Source organism: Castor canadensis, chromosome 11 (genome assembly GCF_047511655.1).
Source record: "Castor canadensis chromosome 11, mCasCan1.hap1v2, whole genome shotgun sequence".
NCBI lineage: Eukaryota > Metazoa > Chordata > Mammalia > Rodentia > Castoridae > Castor > Castor canadensis.
Window position 1 is genome coordinate 90126738 of NC_133396.1, and position 19144 is coordinate 90145881.

General features: G+C 35.9%; 1 protein-coding gene and 1 pseudogene across 10 annotated transcripts in view; both read right to left on the reverse strand.

Moving 5' to 3' along the window:
• Dnm3 (dynamin 3) overlaps positions 1-19144 on the reverse strand; it is a 556846-nt gene that overhangs the window by 29864 nt on the left and 507838 nt on the right. For all 10 annotated transcript variants that reach the window (XM_074047471.1, XM_074047470.1, XM_074047469.1 and 7 more), the window contains one exon: positions 6351-6515. In XM_074047471.1, coding sequence (XP_073903572.1) covers positions 6351-6515 — 165 coding nt within the window. The remainder of the gene's footprint in view (positions 1-6350; positions 6516-19144) is intronic.
• On the reverse strand, positions 6536-11704 carry LOC141413867 (tRNA pseudouridine(38/39) synthase pseudogene; annotated as a pseudogene).

Consider the following 19144-nt stretch of genomic DNA (forward strand, 5'->3'; position numbering starts at 1 on the left):
TCAGCTATTTATGTAGCACTAAGAAAGAAAAATACATTATGAACTAAACTATGATAAAATGTCAAGATACCACTAGGTATAAGACACATCTTTATTTTAGAAGTATTAAATGTGAAAAAAAATGAGAATCAAGAAAACATGGTATGTCTGAAGTGCCTTCATAATTTATATGGTTTAATTCTCACCACATGGTGAGTTCAGAGACTTTTAAGTAACTTGCCCAAGGTCACACAGTGTTAGGTTGAATCCAAAATTCTCTGAATTTGAATTTGCAACTCAGAGATGACAACAGTTTTAAATATATAGCTTCATTATTTTTTAAAGGCATCAAAACAAGTAAATAATTCTATTAATAAAAAAATGTGGCTCACAACTTCATTGTGGTGAAATAAGAGTTCTCTGCACATATTTTGTAAGCCAAAAGTGATTCAAATAACTCTTATACAAAGCACTCAATATGCACAGTGTGTATTGGAAGTAATCTAATATGTACTGTGTTTTAAGGAAATGGTGGGGTAGAAGGTTTATGACAGTTATAATAGTTGTGGAAGGTCAATGTGGCCAGTAAACCTGGAGCAGAATGTGAAGTCCTTGAACGCTAAGGGAAAGTGTTTGAACTTCATCTACTTGGCAGAGGGGCATGATGAAAAGCTTTTAAGCAAGTTAGCGAACCAATAAGAGAATCTTTGGAAAAATTAATCTGGCTGTGATTGAAAAACAACTTGCAAGGGTAGTGGTAGAAATAAATTCATCAGAAGCCTGTTATAGGTTATTCATGAGATAAGAGCTTAATTTAGCCACCTTGCATTGGAATAGGAAAGATGGATACACATAAATGATATCATAAGGAAAAAATCACCTGGACTTAGTGCTGTCTGAATGAAAAGGGGAAAAAGATCAAAGATACGTCAAGCATTGGGTGTGTGGGAGAATAGAAAATCAAATGGCAAAAAAAAAAATCACTTTTGGAGGAAAGGCAGTAAATTTGGCTTTAGGAATATTTTATTCCCCTTCTTGAAGATTTATTCACTTCTAAACACACTTGCAGGTACCCAAGGAGGCATGGACATTGGCACAAACCTTCCACTGTAGGGTATATGTATGCACTTGGATACATGGTGTAACTTAAAACTCAAAACCAGACAATTTTTCCAGCATTGATTGATCATCAGTCAGTTTAAGCACTTTTGAAGCTTTACATCTTGCTGGAGTATCACTTAGGATCTATTAAATACAATTTAAAAGAAGATATTTCCAAGAACAGTTTTAAAGCAGATCTGAATTAAGACACAACTGTCAAACCATAAAATGAAATAAGGGATTATTTCAGCATTCAGATCAAAGATCTGCCTTGAATCTTCTACATGAAAATGTTATACAACTAAAGCTTGTCTACTGTTTGTTCTTCCTGCATTTGGCAGTGTCTGAAACAGTATGGGCATTATTAGAACAAGAGAAAATAGCAGTAAAATCACAAGGTTTGAATGAGACAGGTCTGGATTTTCATCCAAGCTCTAACACTTATTAATCTACAAAATAGGGATGATGGTAAAAGCTGCCTTAACAGTTGCAAGGGTTAAGCAAAGAATGAATAAAAGGTGCCTAGCCTACAGTCAGTGCTCAATAAACCCCTACTATGTTTTTCTGTATGTAGGCTAAATTGGCATTAGTTAGATAGAGGCAAGGGAACAATAGAGAGCTATTGCAATAGTGCAGCTATCCAGTTACATACTTAAATACAGAGCATTTTATTTGCATCTAAGGAAAAGTTTAGACTCTTTCTCCTTCTACTCACCTAGCTTTGTGATGCTACAACTAGAGTTTGGAAAAAAGATGGGGGTGGGGGGACTTCGGGGAGTTTCCAGACACTTCAGGGACTTTCTGAGCAGTTCGGGTGTCAGTAGTACAAATATTTAAATTAAGGTCTTCTGAGAGACAGAGACCACGTGGATCCCTTTTAGGTGATAGCATTTAGAAAATACCTTACAGAACATAACAAATTAATTATACTTGGATGGGAAATATGAAGTGATATTTATGCTTTCAATTATAACATTTTATCACCTATACATCTGTATGGTTCACAAAAATTCTCACATACAAAATCTCATTCCAGCTCAAACTCTCCAGCTAGATAAACAGGCATTACTGTACCATGTTGCACTGCTCAGTGTAAAGGAATGTGAGGTCATTAAAAACGTTCCAAATGTTTTTCTCTTTCTTTCTTTAGCCCTTCTGTAGCAGCCTGTAATAGTTTGGATCCATTGTAAACCTTCTTTGTTATGATGGAGACCATTTTGATGCATTCACAAAGAAAGGAGACATTTTGAGGGTTTTCAATACAGTTCAGTTGCCAGGGAGACCTAAAAATTCTTAAAAATCATTGTTTCTAGATGGGAGGGTCTCAGCATAAAACACAGTGATCTCTCTCATTCATAGGACACATATAAAAATTTCACTGACAAATTTAATTTTGTTTAATTTTGGGGATGGGGGCTTGGTGAGAATTTTGACTCTCTCAGATCTCTACCTACACTTCCTTTCCTTTTCCTTGGGGATTTAATTCTGCCAACAACCAAGAAAGTTTTTCCTTCTCAAAAAGAAACCTCTGTGGACTTACAAACAAAAGAAGTTAGACACAAAAAGACACTGTATTATTCCAAAGTTCAGAGACAGGTAAGTGTAGTCTAGGGCACAAGTAATGAGGGAGTGGGGTTTTGGGGTCTTGGTGGGTCATGATCTTTTTTGGAACAGAGTGCTACATTCTTGGCTCATGGAAATAGATTGATGGTCTAAACACCAGAATAAAGCTATGAAAATAATGAACATTTAAAATAACACTTTACTTCAGACACATTGAAGTTACAGTAAGTTTTAAAACTAGGCCACATGTTACTAATTTTCCACCAAAGTGCCAATAGCCTGGAGAATGAATGTGGACCTATAAGGGTCCAGGGACACAGGCTGCAACACTCATTCCAAGTGTGAAATGCCTCCAGGTTTCATATCTATTTTTTTTTTCAATAAAAGCTTTTACATTGTATTTTGTATTGTCTAGATGTGTTTGAATAAAAGAAACAATGCCTTAAGATTTAAAACACTGTTTCTCATTCAAACAAACCCTAATTAAACCTTCAAGTAAAATTAGCCCATGTGGCTATATATTGTGGGGTTGGAGCCCTCCAGGTTACTAAGGCAGAGTTACAGTTTTCCAACCCCCATCATATGCGTTATCTGATGTAGAATCAAATTGTGTGACAAGACCTGGATTGCAATCTTGGTGCTGCCACCTCCAGCTGTGTGATCTTGGGTAACTTGCTTAACCTTTTACAGCCTCAATTTCTTCATGTATAAGCTGGGAAAAATAACCAGGTTATCCAAAGGATGGTTGTCCAAGAAGTGTGAGCAGAATTAGGTGCCACTTTGCCACATGCATTTTTAGAATAAAGCTGGATCCATTTCCTTCATTCTCTGATGGCGAACTTCTGGTGGAATGAGCTGCAGAAAAGAGGCCATCAAAATGGGCTTGCTGTGGAGTGTTATGTATGTGGGAGCTTTCAAGTCCTGAACCAAAACTGCTGCTCCAACTGTAGCTTGTCCAGAACGGGCCTGTCATAAACTTGCTATTTCTTTGTGCTGCTGTTACCTGGTATGTTTAAGTAATGAAACAGCTGCTGCATTTCAGTAGACAAAGGCTTACAGTATGTCTGAGGCAAGGCATTTATTGCTGGGCTTTAAACTTCTTAAACAATTCCATATGGAGACCTGAGTGGCAGAACACTTAATGTAAACTTTCAAAGGAAACTGCCCACTGAATCCTGAACTTTATGAAAGCTGGCTGAAACATATTCTTTTTCAGAAGGCTGGGCAGCCATTCCCATTTCAAAGAGGAAAGGCCATAGACTATGAACAAATAGAGGACCCCATTTCAGGCATTTACTGGTTCTGAAGGAATGCCTACCTTTTCACTCAAAGCTAGGTTCAGTGGGTGGAATTCAGAATTAGGAGTCAGACACTTAGTTTTCTCATTGTGATTCTATTGCTAATCCTCTCACTTGATCATCTTTTCTCTTCGAGTACAATAATAAAAAAGTCAGCACATCTGCCATGGCACAGTGCTGGTGTTTCTGGATTTGTTTCTTTGTGCTCAATAGGGCACATCCAGGATGAACAAAAAGACTTGGGCCTTCTGTTCTATAAGGTGCTACAAGAATGTGAGTATTTTTTTAAAAGAGATACTTTTACAGACAGGATTACGTATATATGTTATATACATACATATTATAAATACAAAGCTATACCTCTTATGTATAATGAAAGAAAAGCAGTCATTCTAGACATGTAAAACTAACTTTTGGTAGTTACAAAAAGTTAAATTTCAAACAGAGACAACCATAATATCTTGAGAATTCAGCATCACCTGACACTTTTGCTTTCCCACTGTTCCTTGTAGTCTCTGCTTCAAGGTTTGACCTTGGAGCTCAGGTCTTAATTGAAGAGTCCTTTCTCATGACTCTAGCGTGAGGTCTCTGTCAAGGCAGCAGAGCTTTACCTCCAAGGATCATGTAGGCGGGGAGTCAGTCACTTCATTAAAGCAAGCAAATACAGCAGTGAGGGGCAAAGAAAATTACCTGAGATTTTTGTGTTTGTTTCTTGAGAAGGCAAAAGTAGGATAGATTTCAATAGGATTTTTTTTCCCCCATTTTCACTAATTTATGTTAAGCTACTTCTCATAGTCGTAGACAGGAAGTGTGATTTCCTGTGCTGATGACTTAATATAGTGCAGAGCAAAGCAGTGTTTGAACTGATGGCAGTACTAATGACTCTCAGTGAAACAGTGAAAAGATAAATGATCCTTAATCAGGAAAATGTTTAAATAAGCAAGTGCCTGGATATACCACAGCAAAACAACCTGAATTCATTTAAGCAAAGTTAAGAGGGTAATTTAAAAAATACACAGACTGTTTAGTACTTTAGATTTTTCTAAATGGCTTCCAGCCACATTTACTATATTCTTTGACAGTTCTGTGAGGTACTCCATGTCCTGACTGAAGTTATAGAAGTGACTGACTTCACCTCAGAGGGACTAAATGATTTGCTACAGGTCGCACCGCAAGCCATTGACCAAGCATAACAATGTAATTCATAGTTTCCACATTTCCAATTTATTGCTTACCTGCTGCTTAGACTTAAAAGCATCCTGCTAACCTAGCCTGAATACATGAAATGTGCATAAAAATAAGACTGTTCACGTGAGTGCTTAGGCTTCTTACAGTCAAGGAATGCAATGCAGCGATTATACACAATGAACGGATTGTACTACTCAGAAATAATTTTGCAATGAATATTGAAAGGGCATTTATAAATTTGAAATAGGCAATCCCATTAATTTCTTATACTTACATTTGCTGCAGTACTTTCACATATATTATCTTCTGGAACAATACACTTAACCCTGCTCAGTATTTTGTGTATAGAGAACACAGACTCAGATGTACAGATGTTAAATGACTTGCCTTAGGTCAACAGAGTCTGCAGAAGAACCAGGTTTCTGCTGAATTCTATTTGGAGCCTCTTTTCATAACTTTTCCATCTGATTTTGATTTCTTAAGAGCAAATACATCATTGGTTTAAACAAAAATGTATCACCAGAAAATAACTGGGAATTAAACTGTTGATGTCTCACTTGTCAAGATTCAGAAAAGCCTGCTATAAAATGCCTGATTAGAGCCTTTTTAAATCTAAAAGATAATTTCTTTAACAACCATTATATTATTTGAGCTATAACAGGTTAACTACCAAAAGAACCAAACCAGGTCACATAATTAAAGCATCATATTCAGATACAAATAAACTGCTACAAATAAAAAGGGAGAGATTCTGGACAACATAAATTCATCAATGGCTAGTACATAGCAGGAGACTGAGATTTGTGGCTTTATCATACTTACCTAAAAAAAAGACTTCATATCTAAAGGGGATAAAGAAGTCCTTTCCCATGGCATTCCATAGTTGATAGAAGAGGAAAATAATCCATGAACACATATATGTACATATGTGTATGTATACCTTTAATCGCAAGGTCTATGAGCCAGGGCATCTGGTTTTATTGCTGGCTTTGCCATTCCATGAGTGTCTTATTTGTGCACTGATTTATTATGAGTAAATCTGCACTCTTCTAGAAGAGAGCCCATGAGGAATACCTAAGTATTGTAGAAGTTTTTTCCTCTCCTCATTCTCTCCCACTTACAAAGAAAAAATTATAAACCTGGGGACTCTGTATTTCAATTATCCAGAAAGTATCACAAACAGACTCAAGAAGTCAAGAGGAGATGTTTATGAGCACTTACATTATTGATCATAAGGTGCATTATGGTTTTTGGAATTAGATCTCGGATGCATTTGTTGATAATAGACATGTAAGAGTCCACGAGGTTGCGAATGGTCTCCACTTGCCTCTCCAATTGTGGGTCCATGGAAAAGTTTTCTGCTTGGCCATTCTCATCATTTTCAGTCTAACAGAAAGGAAGCAAACATGGATTATGTCATACTCACTAAGTAGAAAAAGAAGTACCAAATTTCAAATGGTCAACTTCTGTTTAGCATATTTGGAGTTTAGACCATTATGTGGTAATATCTTCATCTTATCACCCATCAATTAATTCTGAAAACAGATCAGAATCCTGCAGTTATTCTACTTTTAGCCTGCCACATTCTAGCAAAAGCAAGTGTTCTAGTTCTGAATGAATGTTGAGGTGAATAACCAATAAATAGTGCACCTAACAACGTATCTCTGGAGAATAATCTAATCTTAAGCCATTTGTAAGACAGCCAAGAACTGAATCTACACATATGCAGCTGTAAACCTCTGGGAGGAATCCCCAGGGATTCTATAGATTAGAAATAACCTTGATGGTGTTCTGGCACTTCTAGGTCTGCTCTGGATTGGATCAGCATTTGGAGCACTCCGGATTTATAACTAAATCTCCTAGGACTGGCCTGGGGCCCAAATAAGAGATATAGAAGATAATTCATTCTTCCATGCACTTGTTGGAATTTGTTATGTAAATCCATGCTTCTGTCATCACTACTAAGGGCTGGCACCATTGTGAAAAACTTACCATTTTAACTTCCAACTTTTTCTTTGAGTAAAACAGAACACATATATACACAAAGAATTTATTTATGCAACATGGGTGAAGCATCTGTTTTCTATACTATAGGACTTGAGTTAATTAATTTTGGCTTATCCACCCAGCAGCTGGACTGGAATGGCATCTTCATCATTAATGTTTGACCCATTGGCTTGACACTGAAATCAATTTACAACAAATGGTCTCCATTTCAAGTCAGGGTGAACCATCTAAGCACAAAATATGATACAGATACTGTTAGTGGTCTGGCTACGTTCTAGTATTTGGAAAGATTTAATTATGAATATAAAAAGAGGAAATAATTTATTGCTTCCAATGTGGACACAAAGTACTTTTCTTTAGTAACATACACACTTTGATCTGCCAGGTTTTCAATCATCTGGTCAGTTCTCGGCAAAGCACTGTGCCAAAAACTGAATCTATAAATGTCAAGTTTTCCCTTTCAATCAATGTGCATGTGTGAAAGGCATTTTTAGAGGCCTCAAAACAACAATAACCAAGACAGAAATTAATAATTATATAAGCTTCTCTCACTCAGGAATATCTAGCACTTTAAAAATATTAAAATAGTATGTGCTCACTGTGAAACAACTCTCATTCTCCAGTGCTGAGAGTGTGACCCCCATGTTTCAGGGTAACAGTATCTAAGGTATGTTACTGCTACAACAGCAAGGCAGAGGATTGGAAAACTGAAGATAGTTATTTCCTTATTTTTAAAAAATGACCTCTGGTCACCAAAAGAAAGAACTAAGTCAAGTCTTATGTAGTCCTTTTAGTTTTGTTTTTACTTGCAGGATTGACTTGAATGAGTTTGAACACAAGGTGCAGGTTTCCAGGTGTACATAAATAACATTTGTCTTTTTGCTTCTTTCATCTCTTAATCCTTTTGGACTAGGATGAGAGAATGATTAAGTTCTTTGCTGTTTAATCAGGCTTTATTGTCTTTTTTTTAAAAAAAGAGTTGATTATCAGAATTACTAGGACTTCTTGCAGTTAAAAAAACGTTTTTGTGTTTCTCTTCTACCTAAATACTACTAGCTGGTTGTTGCATCCTAGATTCCTGTGATTAAACAATACTTTGTTGATTTCTCTGAAATAGTATTTGCTTCACCTAGTATGTCATTACAGTCTTTTTTGGGTTTTGTTTCTTCCTTCTGGAATAAATGTGAGTGCTTGATGAGTCCTCCACATACAAAATGCAGGGTCTGGGATTCCAGTCCCCATGAGGGGCCTGCATGTGCACACTTTCACTCCTCTACTGATCTGCTGTACATCCAAGGACTTAATGGCTCTCTGTTCTATTGCTCTATCCATCTTTGGTCCTGTCCTATGGGGTGACACAACAGAGTCCTGTCTGAGTAGCATACTTTACAACATGTAAGTTTTAACAGCTTGATTGGTCCTTGGTTATAGTAGGTGGGTAATACTGAACTCCTGAACCTTCTGATCATAGATCCACTTGGTATTTTCAAATTTATAGTCATAAAATATAGAATATAGAAAATTCTGCAGACATACTGTACTGAGGTTTCTGGGGGTTTTTTTCCTCTGTGTTCAGCAATTCATCAATAACCTCTGGCGTCTCCATTCTTTGCTCAATTAGAGAGGCGATAACCATCATATAACAGACTTGATGATATGGGAAATCCTGGCCAATCCCTTCAAATTGGCATAACTGGAAAGGTTCTTATTATCACTCCTCACCAAATGTCTGGTCCACTAGCTATACGTGAGTGGACAAAATATCCTCTAAAAGTTAATCCATCCATTTGACACAGGTTCCTGAAATCATGAGTGTCAAATATTTCTGAGCTGCAATAATTCATAGTTATAATATGTAAATCAGCATGAGAGGAACTATAGTGGTAAGTCTGCTCAAGACAGCTGAACCTAGTACTGAAGCTAGGTCCCTACTCTGGAACATGGACATCTTGAGGCAGTACCTAATTGAGAATGTGGGTATGATGGATCTCTTTAGCAGCATCATTAGTTTCATTTTTTTAAATTAAGATCCTCTGAATTTCTGCCCCTTGGAGACTAAGAAGAATGCAGGTCAAGAGAAATCACCTGTCCAAAGGCACTAACTCCTTTGTTCAACCACACTGGTTATAGTCGATGTCTGCTTTCTACTAACCAAGTCTTGATTAAAGCCTCAGTTTCTCTTCAGTGGTATTTGTGTTTTTCTGACTACCAAAGCGCTGTTATCTATAGTCCATATTGGCTATTCTGAGGGCTACATGTCTTTGGTCATAAACACACTTAACTTTTCCACGTCCTTGAGAATGTTCTCTAATGTTTGAGTCTTTGATGTTGTTAGCCTGTTTTTCTTAAGTCTTTGTACCTCCTGTTCCAGTGCTTCTACTTTTTTAAAGGAGTTTCTTAATCTGGTTTCTGTCTGATCATTTTCAGCCATGATATGACAACCCCAGGAATAAAATGATCATAGCGGTCCATCCTATCTTATATTAGAACTTACATTCTTGATACTTCTAATCCAAGGAGGAATATCTAAAATCTGGAAGTTATTAGTTTCAGCATTGGGCCTTCCAGTTGTCAGTTGTACAGCCTCTGCTCATTTATTTTTGTTATGGGTTTGTGATATAGGCACTTTCAAGGTGAAAAGTTGGAGAATAAAAACATTTTCAATTCGGACCTTATAAAAAAGGTCAAATTATTTGTGCTTTTTAAAAACATGTTTTTCCATGTTTTCTACAAGCAACTCCACTTGCCTGAGTCCCTCTCTTCTAACTACTCTTTATCCACCTATGAAGACCTTTCATATTTCAATCTTGTTATACTGTCACCTCTTCCAGACAAGGTCCAGGTGGCCCTTAGGCCTTCCAACCTCTCTTTCCTCTGACCTTCATTGGTGTACTTGCTTTTATTATTTAACATCCAGCTTAGTTCTGTTCTTGTTCCATACTACACTCTGGGATGTTGTTTAACACTCCCTTCTTAGTGCCTTGCACAGAACTTGGTATATGGGAGGAGGAGAAGGGGGAAGAGTTAAAACTACAAAGTCAAGGAAACTGTACCAATGTGTCTCAGGGTGTCCATGAATGTATACTTGTTAGAAGAATGGGGACCAGAGAAACCCTCAAGTGGAAGGGGTAGGACTCACTATTATTTATTAATAATGAGGATATAATGATTATGAAATTATGTATATACATGAGAACAGATGACAGTTTTGTGAAGAAATTACTTTTCATATAATTTAAACCTCCATAATGACTGCAATATAATTCAGTTTGTCTTTCTAGTCTAAAGTGTTCTTGGATTTTGCTATCATATTTAGAAGATGAGGGTAGTACATTTCAGCATCAACCTACTACCTCTCCCAGGAACATTCAGTTAGCATTTACTGTGCTCCAGATATCATGTCAAGCACTTTGTGTACAAGAGCTGCACTACAACCTTAGGAGGTAGCCCCACTGTTACGGTTAACCTACAGAGGAGCATGAGGCTCTGAGTGCTGAAACTTGTTCAACAGATGTGAAATATGATTTTAAATTAAATTTTTTTGTTATAAAAAATAGGAAGTAGGAAACAATGAAATATCCATAATACATCAAGTCAATTCCATAGACAAACTAATAAATGTAAAAAATATTTTAGGGAAAAGGATATCTTTGAAGTACTGGTATTTGTAAGAAATAAGTGATTGAACTAAAAGAGAAAAGCGGAATAAATAGCATATGTTAAATAAGACTCTAGGAATATGAAACACCAGGAAATTTGTTTCATTCAGAGTTTCAGTTAGAAATACTGAATTTCTCTATTGCACACTCTTCTTATCGTTTAGCCTGACTTTACTTTTTTGCATATCAAAATGTATAAATCAACATTCGTCCTTTAAAATCAGAAGCAATAAATAACATATCAGAATGAATATAGAACGCTGGTTTAATTCACAACATAAAGAGCAGAGGAATTCCAAAATAACCAGCAAAACAATTTGAAATTCTCTTCAACTTTTGGAAATGCTAGTAGACATGTGGCCACATGCAAATATTAACTATTCCAAGAATACAGTGGACATAACATGGAGCCACAGAGTTCAGAATGCAAATCTGATTTCTTTTGATTCTAGAAAGAGGGGAGCAATAATTACCCTTTCTAATATGTCTAAGATGAATGGGAAAAGATATAGAGATGGAATTTTTCTTTTAACCAAGTAATTGCAGACAGAAAATGCTCCCTTTTCTCTAACCCCACTTCTAACCAAATTCTCTTGCTCTTTCCTGGATGTATGCTGGTATAACTATGTATTTTTTCTTTGTTTAAATTATAGGATTGCAATTGGATTCTTTGCAGTCAAAGCACTGAAGTGACAGCTGTTTATCGTTATCCTCATCAAGGGAATGTAAAATAAAAATAGTAATTTGTCTCTGATCTTTGAGGCAAAAAAGAACAGTCTGCAAACATTTAACCTTTTATGTGCAGGTTCATTGATGCTGTTTACAAAATGTGAATAATATTGTAAGAACCAGCCTTCTTCTGAAAAAAATACAGTGGACAGGCCTCATTGCATTTTTTTCAAAATAGCTTTTGAGAAATCCAATTAAATTTAAGCAATAAAAACATCTTGTAAATGTGAAGCTTTTATAAGAACTCCTTTCTTATGAAATTACTTGCACAGTATTTAAGAAATGGAATTTTACAAAATTTTAACTTAAAAGTTTTCTCTTAAAGACTGCTCCTTTAACAGGTGAGGGGATGGAAATGTCTAATGAGAAATAATTTTCATAAACCTTGAAGCATCCATTATAGAATGTCTGGACTTCTATGAAATGTCTGTTTTTCATGTCTTTAACTTTTCATCTTTCCCCTTTTGTTAGTATGTCAGGCTTGTTTCTTTATGTCAGGCTTATCTGAAGACCACTGGAACCATCTAAGGCTGGTGGCTTCAACTTTCTTAAAGTGGAATAATGGAAATTGAAAGTATCCTGATAATAACACACACATAAGAATACAGAGCTATTGGCTGTGTATGTGCACATCTGTCTCCACCAGAGGAGAACACAGGACAATAATCTACGGATCCACCCAAGTGATTTTTCCAGATAACTAACACTTGCCCCTTTTAAAACACCTATTATAGTTATATAGTTCTCTACTCTGTTAAACAAAGAATAAAAAATATTTGACTTTTTCTTTGTGAATACTGTCATCATATTAAAACCACTATTACCATGGTAATGCACCTTCAAATTTTTTCAGCCCTGCTGTATTGGAAATGTTTGTACTGAAAACCTTTCCCCATTGCCAGTCATTCACTTTGAATTTATACAACCACACTTGTAATAAACTGTGTGCAGACCATGCCCCCAGAAATCCATGGAGGGTAGTCTTGGTTGTGGTCTGGCACTTTGTGACAGGTATTTTTATAGATCAATTCAACATATATTGAGTGTCTGGTGTGGCATAGTGAAAACTACAAAGGAAGTCTAGAAACAATCTAAAAGCCTCTCTAGGTAGGAAGGACACAAAGGAGAGATGAGTCATTGAGTCCAAGAATGTGCTGAAGGCATGCTCAGTGCACAGGACACCATAGTTGTCTTTATGAATGGGAATACTTGCAAAGGACCTCAAAAGTTGAGTGGAATTTCAAAGACTGGGACTGAAGGAACATGCTTGCTCTTTTCTCTCTAGTATTTAGCACACCGCCCCCCGTTTACGAGGGGTTTAATAAATAGAATAAATGGAGAAAAAGCGCAGGCTTTGGGTTATTGTTTCAGAAGGGAGCTGAGAAACTAAATTCTGGATAGCTGGGGTGTTACTACAGGAGAAACAAGTATGATTGCTTGGCTTCCTAGAACTTAATTCTTCCTCTCTCCCTCTTCCCCCCCATTCCCCTTGTCCCGGCCCGGGCACAAAGAAAATTATCTGCATCCAGCATTGCATTTGATTGATTAAAAAAGATCTTGATGACTACAACTGAGGATGTATACAGATTTGGACTTTTATTGTAAAAATGCCAGGCAGCAAAGGGACAGGCGAGAAGCAGACACAATACAAGAGAAAACACTGAGCCTAATCTGATCCAGGTTGTCCAGCAAATTAGCACTAAATTAACAGGCAGGACCAAACTTTGCCTTTTCGTGGTATAAGCAGTATTTCTTTTTATTCTCCATTTAACTTTTAATCTCAACCTCTAAATAGCATCATAATAAACATTACAAAGCTATGTATAATTAATGTGAAATTAAACTGCCACAAACCCTCAGAATTTTAAAGAGGCTTACTTGATTAAAAACAACAACAACAAAAAACCCTTCTTAATTCTGATGTAGCTCTGTATACTTTTTTCTTTTTAACCCTCTCTCAGCTCAAAAGCTTTCTGACAGTATATTTATTTCTGTGTAGTGCTGGTATATCTCTAAATTCCAAAAAAGGAACTTGAAGGATGACAGCAATGAATAACTGAAATGAATAAGGCATGGAGGTATTTGTCTCATGTAATTGGCAGTCTCTTATAATTGCATTTGCATTTAAGAAGCATTAAAACAACTGCTTTCATCAGTAACTTAAAAATGTAGATATGAGGATTCTTAGGAAACTTTGAAAACTTATGTATCCTATGTTGCAGTTTTAGACATAGTAATTCCAGTCTAGTTCTTAATCTATCCAAAGGTCTCTATTACTTTCTATAACTAATAAATTCACGAATATAAAAGATTCCAGTATTGAGCATTTTAAGCACAATAGCAAATACTGCAATTTAAACAATGTTATTGATACTTTTAAAAATTTTAAATATTTATTTTGGGAAAATCTCAATCTTTATATACTGAATTTGCTTACCATAAAGTAGCAACCTTTCATCCAAATAGTTGAAACAAACTAACTTACAGTTTCATTAAAAATGGTTTTAGACAATATTAGTAAGTTTGAAAGTGCCAATTTTTTTCTAAGTTTTGGCTATTGGAGAAATATCTATGCCTCTTTAAAATTTAACTTAGTTATAAAGAAAATCCTTTTCCTAAAAAGACCCAAAATTAGAACCAACTGAAACATATGTCCTTAAATTAATTTTTTCGTGAAAAAACAAAACATTTCCTTGGAATAAAAAAAATAAGGACTAAAATGAGAACAGATAAAATGAGGTGAACACAGAAAAAGTCTGTAAATGGTTAATTTTGTGTGTCAAGTTGGCTAGACCATGGGTGCTCAAATATTTGGTTGTGTATCATCCTGGGTGATTTTGTGAGGATATTATCAGATGAGATTAACTTTTAAATTTGTAGCCTTTGAGTAGAATGTCCTCCCTAGTGCACATGGGGCCTTGTCCAATCTGTTGAAGGCCTGAATAGAACCAAAAGACAGCCTCTTCTGGGCAAGAGAGAATCCTCCAGCACACTGCCTTCAATCTTTGAAACAGCAGCTCTTCTCTATCTGCAGCGGACTGCCTTTAGAATTGAACTGGAACCCCGGTTTTCCCAAGTCTCCAGCTGCCTTCCCACCCTGTAGCTTTTGGACTCACTAGCCTCTGTAATTGTGAGAGCCACTTCCTTATAATAAATGTTTTTTCTATGTAACACACATGCTGTTGGCCTATGTCTCTGGAGAACCCTCACTTAATATGCAGTGCCTCTGGAGATTAAACACTATGAAATTTAAAGTTACATTGCTGTCCTAGACCATTTTCTGTTGCTATAACAGATACTACAGACTGGGTAATTTATAAAGAAAAAGAATTGATTTCTCACACATCTGGAGGAGGAGAAGTCCAAGATCTCAGGGTTGTGTACATCCTGTGAGAGCCTTCTTGCTGTTTCACAGCATGATTAAAAAAATTTAAATATTCAGGTTGAGAGAGCAGTCTGAATATTTTTTCTTCCAATTCCACCTGTTCATCCTTCATGGTTTACTGTGGCTGTAACATACCTTTGATGCTACAGCTGAAATATAACATCCTCTTTGCATCTGAACATTCTGTTTAGACTTCTCATCCTTTGTCTTGTATTACAGTTAGGTATGTAAATATTCACTTCTCTCACCAAAATGAAAGTTTCTTAAAGGCAGGGATGATAATGGTTGGTGGCAAATTCATATTTAATTTCAACCAAAAAAAGGCCATAAGACTAAAAAGATGTGGAGCTATGACTTAAGGGATACATTACTAAGCTGACATATCTTAATAGAAATACTAAACAATGGGCTATATGTTTCTTTTTTTCCTTTGACAAAATTGGTAGACTACTATACCTATTAGAGAAAACATCTATGTTATAGATGTTATACCTATGTTAGAGAAAACATCTCTAAGGTTGAAAGTTATGGTGAGGGAAAAAAACCTCACGAAATGATAGTTAAATACTAGGAAGTTTTCAATTTGATGTACAAATATAACTTCCATCAGTCCTACAATTATTGAAGTAGGTGTTATTCCTGTTTTACAGATGAAGAGTCTGAGTCACAGAGAAAGTCAAATTTGTATTACATCACTTTGTGATAGAGCGAGGATTCTCTACATGTGCTCACTTTCAAATACCCCATAATATTGCCTCTCCTCCATTCTTGGTTAGGGGTAAGGTTGCTGCTCACCACACAATCAAAAGTGATCAACAAATACTGTGAGATGGAGTGTGTGTTTCCAAATGCTACTAGGATGACCAAAAATAGCCCCATGAAAATGCTCCAGACACAAAACCATTTTTCATGGTGTGCTTTTTTTGACTCAGAATGGTTCCTTTGATTCTGTTAATTTTTAAACATCACCATCAGCACAAATGTTTGCATCTATAAGCAATCAAATATTACAATCATAAGAAAAAATCACAGTGGTTTCATTTATAAAGCAATAACACCTAAAGACTAGAGGGGAAGATGACCAAGTACAAGTGTACTCTCTGCTTTAGGAATTCTACTTTCATCTCCCAAAAAGCATAACTGCAGGAAAATTTTAAATTATTACATCCATTATGTTATTTGCTTAGCAGATATTCTTAGGAGCTATACAATCTATGCAATAAAAACTGAATCTTGTTACAAAGATTGAAAGTTGGGCAAAAGTATGGAAGAAAAATCATAGATACTATAAAACAAAATATGACAACTTTTTGTTCTCCAAAGATATTTAAATGGATCAGCACAGAAGCATTACAGGAAATTGAATGCTAACTTAGAAAGAGTGGACACTAGCAGACTAGGAAGGTAAAGATCAGGAGGACTGTATTTCAAGGCCAGCCTGCCTGGGCAAAGTTTGCAAGACCCCATCTCAACCAATAAAGAGCTGGACGTGATAGGTGTCATCCCAACTAGGCAGGAAGCATGAATCAGAGGATCATGGTTAGGCCAGCCTGGGTATAAACACAAGACCCTATTTGAAAAGTAGCTAAAGCAAAAAGCCTAGGGGAATGGCACAAGTGGGCAGAGTGCCTGCCTTGCAAGCGCAAGGCCCCACGTTCAAACCCCAGAAAGAAAGAAAGAAAAGAACATGGACAATAAAATTTGAGTATTATGAAAGTAGTATGGGAAGTCATAATAGAGAAACTATGTAGTATCTAGTAAAATAACACCACAAGTATGCAGTTGGCCTTGTTCTTTCTTATGAGGTTAGTCTTTCAAAATTCACACTTGCTTTACATGCAGACACTTCTTAGGAAAAATGAAACAAATGCAATGCATTGAAAACATAACACAGTAACACTCTGCGGGTAGAAGCATTTCTTTCAGAGTGAAGAAAAAAAAATGACGTCTTAAAAAGTAGTTATAATCAAAGGTTTTTAACTTTTCAGCGGTCCACTGAACATTGCGGTTGACAAAGCTCTCAGCTGCATGCACATGCAGAATCCCCAGAGGTTTCAAAACAACTTTTTCAGCCATTCCTACACATGAATTAGTGAGTACATTTCTCAGACATTCCAGGACCCAGTGACCTAGAATGGTCAAAATTTAAAAGATATCTAAAAGCGATTTTAGAAATTTTAAGCTTAATTTCTGTTAATGGGAGAGACGAAAGTAAAATCAGATGATACTTCCCAAGTTGAGATGGTGCAAATCTTGTTTCCACTATGCACAGAAAGAAGATGTAGTGTGACAGTACTGGACCACATCTGACTAGGACACTGAACAGACAGCAGATAAATGACCCCAACCTGGAGAGTTACCGGTAAAGTGCCCCAAACAGAACTTGTCTCTCCATACATACTCAGGCCCCACTAAGAAATACACTGAAATTTAAAAGGGCTCAGCTCAATTAGGCAAACTTTGAGTTTATACAACAAATAATTGTGAAGATGATAAACATAATATGTACTGAAACTAATATTAAAATTGAACAAAGATCTGTTATTCTGAGACTAATAACAATTGTGTCTACAGTTCATTTTCTTACTACATCTGGTTTGGTTTATATGTGTCCCTCAAAGTTCTTGTATTGGAAACTTCATCCCAAATGCAGTAGGTTGGGAGGGGAAGGCTAACAGGAGGTGAATATGTCATGATGTCAGAGTTCTAATGAATATTGTCTTTATCACAGGAGTGAATTAACTATTGTGACATTCTTAAAGTGGGCTGTTATAAAAGGAAGTTTGGCTCCCTCTTGCCCTCACCTTCTCTGGCTTTTCTCCCATGGGATGAAGCTGTGAGGGTCATCTTCTTAGACTTACCAGCCTCAAGAACCATAAGCCAAATAAATTTCTGTTCATCATGAATTATTCAGTCTTGACTATTCTATCGTAGCCATGGAAAACAGACTAAGACACTTCTGTCTATTCCTCTTCTGAACTTGTGTGTGGTGTATATGCATGTTACATACTTGACAGTATAGAGGGTATAAAGCATAGAAAACAGTAAAATTGTCTTCACACTGATGTTTGTTTTGGCTGTCATTTTTTTTCCTACTTCTAAAGAGGCAAAAACAGAGACAGGCAAGATTGCTTAAAGTTCAACTTATGGCTACATTTGTAATAAAATTAAAACTATTTTATAGTCAATTTTATAAGAAAAGAAGCAATTGTTACTTGAAATCTTCTGTATTATTTAAAAATCTGAGAGTTTTATTAAGAAGATTTGTAAGCATGACTTGAGATATAAGAGAAAAAGTTGATGTAGGTTCTTAAAACGTCTCCTGAGATTGTTTTAAAAGTAGTTTAGGAGCAGAAATCAGATTACAACTGCTAACAATCATTAATGAGCTTATAATCCTAAATAACAATTTTTATGACCAGGATCAAGATGTTTTTCACAAAGTTACATGGTAACTTTAAAGATGCAAATGCTGCTAACAAAATGTATTATGCATCTTTTACAACTTCTCTGGAATTTCTCTTTCCTCTTATTACTGAATATATCTACAATTTCTCTCAAATTTTTCTTTTTCATCATGGTTTCAAAATGCCTATTCATTTATTATTAGTGAATACTATGATTTTCCCTCTGTCTAGTGAATACGTGTAAGTACATTCAAATAGAAATAAAATGATTTCTGAATTCAAGAGATTTTAGTTAAGTGAAAGACTGGATAGACTCACTTTGTTAGTTTTTTTTTTTTTTTTTTTTTTGGTAATGATCCCAGCCCTAGAACTTCTTACTACAAATGAATAAAAAAGACTAGTTAATAATATTGCACATTTAATTCAATATAACTTCTATCATTATTCCTCAGTCACTTATGTCCGGGAATATGTATAAAATGGAAAACAGCTAAATCAAATACACATTTGCAGTATTCCTCAAACATGTTTTAAAAAACCCACCTGATTTAGGTGGAATACCTCAAACATCCAATCCACTTGTATTTGAATGAAATTTATGACAAATGAGTATGATGAACAATGGAATCAGATCACCTGTATTTATATCTTGGCTCTGTCACTAATTAGCCTTGTGACTTCAGTGAAGTTAATGTTAGGTTATTCAGCAGGCCAGTGTAATCTCAACTACATGGGAGATGGAGGTTTGAGGCCAGTCTGGGCAAAAAGTTAGCATGAGACCCTATCTGAAGCAAACTAAAAGTGGCTCAAGTGGTACAGCCTACCAAG